Source organism: Medicago truncatula, chromosome 4 (genome assembly GCF_003473485.1).
Source record: "Medicago truncatula cultivar Jemalong A17 chromosome 4, MtrunA17r5.0-ANR, whole genome shotgun sequence".
NCBI lineage: Eukaryota > Viridiplantae > Streptophyta > Magnoliopsida > Fabales > Fabaceae > Medicago > Medicago truncatula.
This window is the reverse complement of record NC_053045.1, coordinates 60,300,190-60,312,768: the sequence shown is the minus strand read 5'-3', so window position 1 is coordinate 60,312,768 and position 12,579 is coordinate 60,300,190. Positions and strand designations below refer to the sequence as shown.

The 12,579-nt window shown below is 34.6% G+C and overlaps 3 protein-coding genes across 3 annotated transcripts; 1 reads left to right on the top strand and 2 right to left on the bottom strand.

Moving 5' to 3' along the window:
* Positions 1-435: 435 nt before the first annotated feature.
* Positions 436-4,412, bottom strand: LOC25494199 (UBP1-associated proteins 1C). The gene is made up of 6 exons (XM_013602986.3): positions 4,153-4,412; positions 3,995-4,069; positions 2,648-2,778; positions 1,240-1,657; positions 906-1,016; positions 436-801 (listed from the first exon to the last, which is right to left on the bottom strand). Exons 1-6 carry the CDS (start codon positions 4,237-4,239, stop codon positions 739-741), a joined length of 885 nt encoding a protein of 294 aa, XP_013458440.1. The 5' UTR covers positions 4,240-4,412; the 3' UTR covers positions 436-738.
* Positions 4,413-5,314: 902 nt separating this feature from the next.
* On the top strand, positions 5,315-8,215 carry LOC25494198 (WD repeat-containing protein VIP3). The gene is made up of 2 exons (XM_013602984.3): positions 5,315-5,762; positions 7,417-8,215. The coding sequence occupies exons 1-2, from the start codon at positions 5,424-5,426 to the stop codon at positions 8,041-8,043; spliced, it is 966 nt and encodes a 321-aa protein (XP_013458438.1). The 5' UTR covers positions 5,315-5,423; the 3' UTR covers positions 8,044-8,215.
* A 1,514-nt stretch (positions 8,216-9,729) lies between these two features.
* LOC25494197 (threonine synthase, chloroplastic) lies at positions 9,730-11,676 on the bottom strand. Its single transcript, XM_013602983.3, has one exon. It carries the CDS (start codon positions 11,544-11,546, stop codon positions 10,020-10,022), a length of 1,527 nt encoding a protein of 508 aa, XP_013458437.1. The 5' UTR covers positions 11,547-11,676; the 3' UTR covers positions 9,730-10,019.
* Between the last annotated feature and the right edge of the window lie 903 nt (positions 11,677-12,579).

The following is a 12,579-nucleotide window of genomic DNA, read 5'->3' as shown; positions in this document are numbered from 1 at the left end:
TTTCCATATCTAATAAAGTATTACAAAATGGTTATAGATTATTATATTATTTTGCTTTTTGTTATCAGAAATATTGAATTGTAATAAAGGATTCAAATGTTAATTGTAATACTAGATTGTAATATTGTAGAGTTTAAATATTAGAGTTAATTGCCAATTGTTTGTCTTAAATATCTTTTGAGTCAAGGATAAGAAAAATTATATATATAAATTTTCAAATTCATAGGGCATTTTGCACATAAGTGGGGGCATTTGCAAAACGTAAATTTGACAGAGGGGATAAATTGATTAACGTCGTACAATTTCATGAATAATTGCCTATTTACTCAATAATTGATATAAGAATGTTCATCAGGTTCTACTTTTATTGTAAGATATGAATAACTGCACCTATAAAAGGACAAAATTAAACTAAGTAAATAGAATAAAACAAAATAAAAATCTGATCATGCTCTCTAATACGATTGGCCATAAAAGCACCCAAATCACTGTGTGGTACTTGTAATTGAGCATACAAACCAACGGAATCTTCATCTAAATATTCTCTTTTGTTTAAAAACAAGATATTAACTGAATTTTGCACCAACAAACCAATAAATTATCCACACTTTCAAAAAAAAAATAAAAATATCCGTTCACACATAAATTCTAGGAGATACTTTTGAGGGACAAATGTTTATCAAACAATTGCAGACAAAAATTAACGACTCTTGGTCATGACATCTCCAACAGGAATGTTCAATCTTTGACCACTAATCGCACATGCTTGTTCTCAACTGCAAAGTTGGAGCTGGAGTTTATCTGTAAGCAAAAGTTTAACGTAAGAAAATTGACATTATTTATTAAAATTATTACTAAAGGACAATTTAACAGAAGCACAACTCACTAGATGGACAATGACATACCTTCTGCTCAATCGCCTCGCTCAATTCATTTTCATTTACCACAATGCTAGATTCCTTCAGTGCTTTGAAGACAACTTTTCTCAGTTTCTTCATCTTCAATCCATCAGGATGCTGCCACAAGTAAAACAATAAGGACACTATCTACCGTAGGAAAATTATATGTACAAAAAATATAAAAAACTTACTAAATTTTATGGGGAAGTTCATTAAAAATGCAATTTTAGAAACTATACTTGAGTCCCCCTTAAAAGTCATTCACTATCTCTATATGACCATACCATGCTTAGAATAAACAGAAAACAAGAAAGGATGTTCCAAAATTCAACACACATACAGATTTCAAGGCTGCTTTGATAAACTTCTTCCACTTTATTTTCCTCTCTCTTGCTTTCTCGCCCTGAATTACTTCCCCATTTTCCGCGTCAACTGATGTGTCATTCTTGCTTTTTTTAATAACATCACCCTCTAATGCTTCACGTTTCCTCTTTTTCTTTTCAGAAGAAACTTCATTCCCCGGTTTCAGGTTATTTTGTTCAGACGACTCGTGCAACTTTGGCTGCTCTGCAATTTTGTCATCTTTTGACATACCATTAGAAGCTGTCTCCACTGCATCCTTTGCATCAGGGGCAGAATTATCTGTCTGGACTGGTGGTTGCTTCGAAGCATGGAACATTCGGGCTTTCGCCCCGTGTTTCTTTCCTTCAGCATGGAGAAGAAGTGCTTGCTTACTGGTAGCTTTTGTATTGCAAAGACTGCAAAGCAACAAATAAGTAGAGCATAATTAATAAGACCAAACTATAAGAGTGAGATAATATCTAGAAGAAAAATAACAATTGGTAAAGAGAATCATCTCTTGCTTTTTTATTACAAAATAGTCTCAGACCACTACAATATGCCTTTTTTGGTAGTTGACACTCATAACATTTACAATCGAAAATTTTAAAAAGGAAAAAAAGTAAATAACATGCGGTAGTGCAAATTATTCAAAGAATAAATGTAACCAATTAAACTAAGAAATGTATTTGGAACTCTACTAGCATGCACTTTCACAAACAGACCTTAATCCACAAGAGACTTGCAAGCTAATAACTGGTTTAGACTCTTAACTGATTAAGACTAATATCATGCACTTTCATAAATAAACCTTGATCCACAAGAGACTTGCAGGCTAATAACCAGTTTAGAATCTTAACTGATTAAGACTAACATCATGTACATTCACAAACAGACCTTGATCCACAACCACAAGAGACTTGCAGGCTAATAACCGGTTTAGACTCTTAACTGATTAAGACTATCATTTACAGCTGTAAGTATTGTAATAGAGAGAATCATACCTCAAAAACCCATTTGTTTAAAAAAATAAAGGTTCAATGCCGATGTATGATTCACATGATTTTACGTCAAACGTAAGCATGGTCACTAGATAATTCAACCATAAGTTAAAAAAAGCCCAGCTAACTTTCTACATCCTATGTTTACATTTACATAAAAGATTTAGATAGTTGTCCTGCCCCATTTATGATCGCATGAACCATCAGAAATAATAGGAGGACTCAAGAATGCAAGGACTTAAAAGCCCAACTCCCATCAGAACAGGATATGTAGACCATGATAATTATGTTTCTCTCTTATAAATTTTTAAAACATAATACAGCATCTCAAATAACATTTTCTCTGTAATTTGAATGTCACTAGTGACTATAGTGCTAGCTAGAAAGTGTATCGCATAGAGTATATACCTACAGAACCACGGAGGTCGTTCAGATAAACCCACATTAATATCAACTACTGGCCTTTGTTTGCCATCTTTGATAGGCTTGGAAGCTGCAGCATTCAAAGTTTTTCCTTGGCCTTTTGGACCATACTTTTCCTGAAAATCAAAGCAAAATGAGCCAGTAAAGTGGAGAAAATAAGATCGTTATATATTTCTCTCTCAACAAAAAAAAAAGATTGTGGTACATTTTAAAGTTTGAACTTAACATAAAAATTCAATATGCTGGCAAAATTAAATGTAGACCAGACTAATAAAGTGCAGTCAAATAGAATAAACCTTCAATTTGGTCCTTAAACTATCACTCTCTCTCTCTCTCCGATTTGGTCCCTGAACTATTGAAATATAACAAACAGCCTTAAAATAATATAAATCATCCAGTCAGTCCCCCAACTACTTACAAAATAGAAGAGAGTGATAATTTAGGGACTAATTTGATAGATTGATAATAGTTTAGGAAATTTTAATTTCATTTTCATAGTTCAGGGACCAAATTTGAGAGAAAGATAGTTTAGGGACCAAATTGATAGTTTCTTCGAGTCAAATACTAGAAGTGATATCTCAGAAATACATTTTACGCCTTTAGTAGAAACTAGAATGCCCTAAAGTAGTTAAAAGATGAGTTAACAATCTTAACTCCATGACTATAATGATATGAGGAAGAAATGATAATCCTAAGTTAAAGGAAACTTTGAACAAGATCCTAGCCACATTCAGGAAGAAATAGCGACGCCGACGAGTAAACCCTATCCCACAACAGATAGGTACCCTTTTCACAAAAGTCCAACCAATTGAGAAGCTGAATTAAGGGGGGAAACAACCCATAATTTATTTACATAGGAAAATAAATGACCAGACTCCTCTAGAGTGAGTAACTCACTATAGAGTTGAAGTAAGCATTATCAACCATTGATTAACAATGTTAAGGATGGATATTAGAGGTTCATTATGACATAATTGTGAGTTAGTTAAAATTAAAAAAAAATAAAAATAAAAACGTGATTTTCTCATTTTAGAGAGCTAAATTCAAAATAGGTTCAAATGTAACAACCTAGGGCATTTTAGGATTGGCTTATTTGAGCTTACATACTGGCATAAGTATTTGTGAGACTGTTGGGGAAAACTTATGAAAACAGCTTATGACATGTTCATATAGCTTATGAAAACAACTTATAATTAAATTCATCTTTGGTTATAGAAAGAGCTTATTGTGATAAGTGTTATGCTAAAAGGTGCAAATTAAGTTGTTTATCCAAACAGGGTCCTAGTCTATAATTATTAATTGACAAAGATAAGGCATAAAGGTGATTCTCACCGCTTCTGTAATACACTGTGTGTGGTTCTGAACAGTGTCTCGACCAAACATTTGTCCACAGTCAATGCACGAAAGCTGCATAGCATAAACAACGGAAAAATTAAGCATGGTATAATTAATTAATTAATGAAATGAACATGAATTGAATAAGAACGAACCTTGTTGGCGGGGCATGATCGGAAGTGATTGGGCAACTTAGGTTTTTTGAGGTTGTCTCCACAGTCTTCGCATTGAAACCAAACCATAGTCTTTGCTTTGATTTGAACAAAAAGGTAAAACGATGGCTTGGTTTGGTTTCAATGCGACTGGCGTTAACCTGATTGGGGGTGCCAAGCTATGCTGCTATGCTAGGGTTTTCCTTCCCCTTTATCGTTTACTCTACCAATTTACCACGGGGAGCTAACAAACGTTTGATTTTTGCCCACTTGCCCTTTAATTTTTACTTGAATAAATCATCTACAGTATATTGTTTTGGGCAATATTTACTCAAGTAAAAATTAATTGTGTCTAGTCCAAGCTCAATTGGCAAATGTCAAAATTGTAAGGCCAGACGTCGTGATTCGGGTTTGAACCTAGAACCTCACAATTGTGTGTGAGTTTAATTTCAGTGGATTACCACTTTATTTAAGACCAAAAAAAAATTAACACGTCTCGTGAACTTAGCTTAGTTATTAAAGATAATACATACTATATGTAGAGGTCAGGGTTCGAATGTGTGAGCTGACTGTATTAATTGACACAAAAATTAATTGAATACAAAAGCTCAAATGTCTCGAAACATTAATCATTAACCCAACTACTTTGGTCACTTTTTTTTTTTACAAGATTGGTCGTATATTCTTATTAGCTTCAAAAATTTATACAGCAAAATAATATTTTATCTTCATTTTTCCTCTCAAAAAATATTTTATCTTCATTTTTTGAAGCATAAATAAACATTAAAAAAATACAATTTAGCATAAGAAAAAGAAAATTGCTTTTCTGACATTGATAACATCACAATGACACATATAATTTACTAAAAAGCTCTTAACATAGTTAACTACCGTTCTGCAAACCAACAACAGCTGAAAAATTGCTTTTCAGTTTACAATTCACACACATGGCCACTTGTTCGACCACCAACTACAATTTTTTAATTAATTAATAATAATCAATGTTCTCTCTCTTATATTTTCTATTTTTCAATGGAAGATCGTTGTGCAAGGATTCAAAGGAATGCTTCCTTATATTTATAATAACAAAAAAGCAATTTTCTAAGAAAAAAAATGTAACAACTTTATATGACTAAAAAAACACAAGAAATATGTGAATGGGCTTGGCAACTAATAGAGAGAGGCCCAACGAAGTGAAGTAGAGTTGAAAAGCTGCATCACTTCACTCACTGTGTAGTAGAGAGCAAAAGAGCAAAGAATTTACAACAGTTGCAATGAAACTCGCCGGAATCAAATCGATAGACAACGCTCACGACGACTCCGTTTGGGCAGTCACATGGGCACCGGCAACCGCCACCCGACCACCTCTCCTTCTCACCGGCTCCCTCGACGAAACGGTACGCCTATGGAAATCCGATGACCTTGTTCTCGAACGCACCAACACCGGCCACTGTCTCGGCGTCGCTTCCGTCGCTGCTCACCCTCTCGGCTCAATTGCCGCTTCTTCTTCTCTTGATAGCTTTGTTCGTGTCTTTGATGTTGATTCTAATGCCACTATCGCTACTCTTGAAGCTCCTCCTTCTGAAGTCTGGCAAATGCGTTTCGATCCCAAGGTAATTCAATTCTCTCAATTTGCTTCAAATTTATACAATCAATAAACTACATGTCTTGCTTTTCAAATTTCTGAGAATTCTATCATTTTTGTTGCATTATCAAAATCTCTATTAGTTTTTTTTGGTGCTAAAACCTAGTTTACATCATGAAAACTATTCGTTCTAGTGTTGAAGATCCTTGAGAATTAGTAGCGTTGTTGCAAAAAAAAAAAAATTGTTAGATTGATGGTGCATTTTTTGTGAACTTAAGATAGTATTTGATTGACATGTTAGAAATTAGAATGGAACTGAACCATGTATTTTCTTTTAAGTGTTAGGTCTATTTTTAGAATTGAATTGAAAATGAGGTAAAAATGTAGTACAGTTTGATTCTACTAGAAAAGTAGAATGGAAAAGATAAATAAGAACAAAACTGTGTCTTTTATTATGTTTTGTCTAAGTTATCCAGGGAAAATATCTGTTGGCTAAATCAGGACTTAACTCTTCTAAGGGTATGTTTTGATGGTAAGTTTTGGAGGAGAGGGGAGGAGAGGATGTATCTTTCCTTTCTAAATTAAGGAAGGTATAAAATGTTCACAAAAATTAATCAGGTGTGATTTGAAATGTAATATGATCATCTTTCACTGTTATTCTTTCAATTCGTTTAAAATCTCAAATATATATCAAAATATTGACTTAGGCCTTGTTTGGGTAATTAGTTCAATTTGCAGCTTATGCCATGAGCACTTATATGCCTATGAATAAGCTATTTTTATTACTCATGATAAAATAAAGTTAAATTGTATTCATATAAGTTATAAGCTGTATCCATACAACTTATGAACATGTATAAGTTGTGTTCATAAATTCTCTTAAACAGTCCCACCACAAGTGCTTATGTAAATAGATAAACTCAAATAAGTCAATCCAAACAAGTCCTTAGCCCTCCAGAATCTTCAATCCAAACATACATAAATTCTTATGTTATGAATCAACAGCTAATACTTTCATTCTCATATAAATGCATCTGTTTTTTGGAGAAAGTATTTTGCTTTCAATCCTGCCACTTTTTAACATCATTGTTGGGATGGGCTTAACGACACAAAAACAAGTAGTAACCGGCTAACTGCCCTAAAGTAAAAGCATTTTTGCCAATATTTTCTTGTGACACTCACGATTTCACATTTGTAGCATGCATATTGAAATTTTCTTTTTTTTGGTCCTGCACTGGTGTGTTTGCAGTTGGCAATTTCACTTGTTTAAATTTCACGTGTTTTAAACCTATATCTTATGAAGTTGATTGGTTAATTCTCGGATTTCCTATACGTCAGTTATCTTGATTAAAACATATATTACCCACTTTATGTTAAGAATGTATCCAACTAATTTAAGCATGTAACAAGTCTCGGAATAGCCCATTATTGCTTACAGGGGCTTGTTCAATTCCTCAGTTCTTCTTATACTGAAAGCTGCTAGAACCATTTAATTCCTTGGACCATTGATTCACTGTTAATATGTGCCCTTTTATGTGAACCATACATGGTCCACTATCTATTCATAGGAGATGTCATTCAATGCCTTTTGACAGTTGTATATAACGAGAATTTCTTCCAGAATCGATAATATTTTTGGCTACACAGTAGTTGTTTAATCATTAAAAGTTCTCAACCTTCAGGGTGCCATTCTAGCAGTTGCTGGTGGAGGTAGTGCATCAGTCAATCTTTGGGACACTTCTACGTGGGAACTTGTTGTCACCCTATCAATTCCTCGTGTAGAAGGACCCAAACCCAGCGACAAAAGTGGCAGCAAGAAATTTGTCCTATCTGTTGCATGGAGCCCTGATGGAAAACGACTTGCTTGTGGCTCAATGGATGGCACCATTTCTGTTTTTGATGTGCAACGAGCCAAATTTTTGCATCACCTTGAAGGCCACTTCATGCCTGTGCGTTCTCTTGTTTATTCTCCTTATGATCCAAGGCTACTGTTTTCAGCTTCAGATGATGGTAATGTTCACATGTATGATGCTGAGGGAAAAGCCTTAGTTGGGACCATGTCAGGACATGCTAGTTGGGTTTTATGTGTGGATGTGAGCCCAGATGGGGCAGCTATTGCCACAGGTTCAAGTGATAGAACTGTTAGGCTATGGGATCTTAACATGAGGGCGTCTGTGCAGACGATGAGCAACCACACGGACCAAGTGTGGGGAGTGGCATTTAGACCACCTGGAGGAAATGATGTGCGAAGCGGTCGGCTTGCTAGTGTATCAGATGATAAGAGCATATCGCTGTATGATTATTCCTGATTTAGATATCTCTGTATCTGTACTTTTTTGTTGAGTGATATTAACTTGTTAATGCTTTCTCTACTAATTGATTTGAAGGAAATGTTTGGCTGGACTTTGACAGGCTGTATGGGTATTTTGATTCTGTTTTCTTGTTCATTAATGAATTCTTCCTAGTCATTGCATTTAAAAATCGAACTATTTATGGATCATGCTTCTGTTGGACAAAACTGTTAAAATGGACGTGATCCTTAATTGATATTTACCAAAGTTTATCTTGATTCTAGACATTGGGTAATCACACATTTTCGGTACATTTTCTGTACATTGCCAACAAATAACAACTGTTTATATGTATGATTTAGGAAGTAATCATAATCAAAATCAAATTGTTTTTATGATTGGATGTTTACGATTGACTGCAATGTAAAAAAGTGTAAAAAAAGAAAAATACACTGACATTGTATACAAATTAAATTGTAATAACCAAAATATAACTACACAAATGGGGCTGGATAGCTCACTTGATTGAGCTAAGGGATTAAAGGAGTTCAATGTTGTATAGTTTGAATTCTAACAAAGAAGAAAATACTAATGTAACATTTAACATGCTTACATTGTCATTCTGAAAATAAAAAGTCGAGTCTACACATTTGTCCAATGTTAAAAACGTTGAGAATATTTTATAGACGTGCAGACTGCAGACGGTGATTACCTCAAGAGCTTATCGGAAAAAGCATGAAATGAATATCTCAAACCATAGTATGTTCGTTTTTTTACTCAAGCTAGCATGTGTTAGGCATTAGATTTTAGAAAAGCATGATTAGATTCAGTAAAGTACTTTATACTTGACACAATTCAGCTATTGAGTGTTAACAAACTCTAAAAAAAAAAAAAAAAATTGGCGGAAAAAACTCAAAACTGAAACTAATCAATAACAACAGACTAAACATAGTAAACTGAAAGTGTTTAAATAAGATGACACGATTCTCTTTTAGGTAACGTGTAACTAAAAACTATTGTTTAGGTCTCTTATATTGCTTACAAGTTCCCCGATTTTTCTAAAATAACCCTTAGATGGAAGTTAGGTTCCGATGCTATTCGAAGTCTATTACTGTTGTAGTATCATTCATTTTCCACCTTCCAATTATTGTGAAACTTTACCGTCAACCACAGCAGCCAATCACGTGGTCTTAAAAATAATACTTATATTGAGTCCTGAGGCCTACCACGCTGAGTTTCATGATTCAACTCATCCAACTTTAACTGAGAAAAATGAAAATTATCAAAGGTTCATTTGACATGTAAATATTATTACTTGTGCAAACTAACCAGGCAACCCGCTACTGTTACGCATGATTATCTTACAAAATTCATGGTCAAACTAACAGCGTAATCATGTGACACAAAGAGATAACCTCAAAATCCATCCCACTTTCGTTTTTAATAAAAAACAATACATGATTCAATTTTTTTGAGGGGCCAGGGTGGCTGGGGTTCCTTTCATATATTTCTAAGCTACAGTAACTCAACGTTTATTTCATGAAATATAAGATCATTATTACACTAAAAAAAACAATAAAAAAAAACCAGCTCAAAGAGCTTGTTTATGTAAGTTTGGTATTTTCTTGATGTTTTAAACTCAATCAAAGTATAACGTACGAGTGTAACTAATTTTTCTAATTACACAAAATGGTTGACACTGGATTTGTCTCTTACTTCGTTCTTGTCCTTGAAGAACTCAATCAAAGTACAACTAACAAGTGCCCCAAATTTTTAACAGGAGTCAACTTAATGTGTAAGTAGTTCTCAAGAGAGCCAAATTTGACAAGTAAAATGTGTTCATTCATAAACTCAAACCCTCTAATACTTGAACAAAATTGTACATGAAAAGTCAACACAAACTTGTCAAGTCAAGAAAGTATAACTAGAGTGACATGTACTATAGGGACAACTGAAAAAGTGAAAACGACAACTCCAAATTAACCTACTACAAACTACTTTGGTGCTTTACTCAACAGAAAATCTTTCAACACATCCATAACGGAACCAAAATCAGCCTTAACAGAAACAGGTGGATTAGCAAAACGACCAATTCCAGCAATATTCCCAGAATGATAATCAATCTTACTATCTGCAAATTTCAAACCATGAGCAGTACTAACAACCACAACCCTTTCACTAGCTCCAATAACCCCATTATTCCTAAGCTTGATCAAAGCAGTTAAAGCCACACCAGTATGAGGACAAATAAACATTCCAGTTGAATCAGCAAGTGCCATTGCATCCATCAATTCCTCTTCACTAGCTTCCTCAACAATCCCATCAGAATTCTTCAATGCATAAACAGCTCTATCAATTGAAACAGGATCACCAATTTGAATAGCAGAAGCAAAAGTTGTTTCGGCTTTAATTGCTTTAAACTCTTTCCAACCATTCTTATAATACAAATACAAAGGATTTGCATTTGCAGCTTGTGCACAAACCAGCCTTGGAATCTTATCAACAAGCCCTAAATCTTTACACATTTTGAAACCTTTGTAAAATGCATAAATATTCCCCAAATTTCCACCAGGTACAATCACCCAGTCAGGTACCTGCCAATCAAACTGCTGCAAAATCTCAATAGCAGCAGTTTTCTGTCCTTCAATTCGCAAACTATTCAACGAATTCGCCAAATAAATCGGCAATTCAGAAGTAATTTCCCTAATCAGCTTCATGCAACCATCGAAATCAGTGTCAATACTAAGCACCAATGCACCATTTGAAACAGGCTGAATCAACTGGGCGGTTGAGATTTTATTCGCTGGTAGGAAAACAATCGAAGGAATTCCGGCTGAAGCACAATAAGCAGACAGTGCAGCCGAGGTATCACCGGTGGAAGCACAGCCAACTCCGACCAAAGGACGGTTCATTTTCCGGAGGCGATTGACCTGACTAACAAGCACAGTCATTCCAAGATCTTTGAAACTTCCGGTATGGCTATTACCACAGTGTTTAACCCAAAGATCGTTCATGCCTACAAACTGTTTGCCAAAACGTTCAGCCCAGAAAAGATTAGAGTTACCTTCAAAAGCGCTAACGATATCATCAGGGTGGATTTCTGGTAGGACCCATTCCTTTTTGCTCCATACACCTGAACCATAAGGCCAAGTGGTTTTACCCACGCGCGAATCGAATAGGTTGCGCCAGTACGCGCCGTCGAATTTTGCCAGTGCTTCGATGTCATGGTGGACGTCAAGGAGGCCGCCGGAGTTGCTGCGATAAACGATTTCATCGAGGGAGTAGGATTCAGGGGAGTCGAAGGTGGAGTTGAATGGGACGTATTTGGCAGTGAAGTTGTTGGAGGTGGCAGGGTGACGGCGGGCGATGTCTTTGATGTTGTCGGTGGCGAGATCCGGTGATGGAGAGTGGTTGTTGGTGGTGGCGGTGGCGACGGTGAGTGTGCGGTTATGTGTATTCGGTTTAGGAGCGTTAAAAACGAGGGTGGAGAATGAAGGATGAAACAGAGAAGACACAACCATTTTGAATTTTTATTTATTATTTTTGTTTTTGAGAAGATTGTTATGATGAGACTAAAGTAACGGGTGGTGGTGTGTTATTTATGCGTTTTGATGGAGAGGGTGAGTGAATATTCTCGTTAAGGGACCAAATTATGCACGTTGTTTTTAGACAACACGTTCAAATCACGAAACTAATGCAATTATGCAGTCAAATCTCCGTCAATTCATTACATTAATCCCTCCGGTCTAAATAAACCTCACATAATCCTTAAAAAAAAAAATAATAATAATTCACCTCGCTTAATCTTTTCTGGTTATGCTAACGCGTTGTTAAAAAATTAAAAGAACATGTTTTGACTTTTAAAAATTAAAATTTATCAACTCTTATTCCATCCGTTTTTAAATATAAGGAAAATTAAATTTTTAATTTCATTCATTTAATGATGTATGTGGTCCATAATCTTTAGGTTTATTTATTTAATAATATGGACCACATACATCATTAAATGAATGAACCTAAAAGGTCAATTTTGCTTATATTTAAAAACGGGATACTATTTTTCAATACAATATTTCTATTATTATCCTTCTATCTAATGCCCGAACTCTTTAATTTTTTTTTAAAAGAATAATATTTTCTTATTTTTCCCCAACTTATTCCTACTTTTGAATATTTTTCCCCGTAAGTTTTTTTGACAATAGAACCTGTGACCTTCCTTTAATCTATACTTTTTCCGTTATCAATTATAAGCAAATTTTAATTTTTTTTAGGTTCGTTCGATTAATGATGTATGTGGTCTGTAATAATATACATCATTAATTGAATGAGCCTACAAAATCAAAATTAGCTTATAATTGACAATGAATTGAGTACGTGTTTAATGTGAATCACTTCTACCATAATTTACAACTTTACAAGAGATGCAGTCGTTCTAATAGGAGCCTGAGCAAGTTTATTTATTGTTTTTTTAGTCGTATCCAACGTAATTTAGCCACTTGTTTATAGAGCGGTAAAAAATGATCTGGTTCATTAGCCCACATTTTAGACCGAATC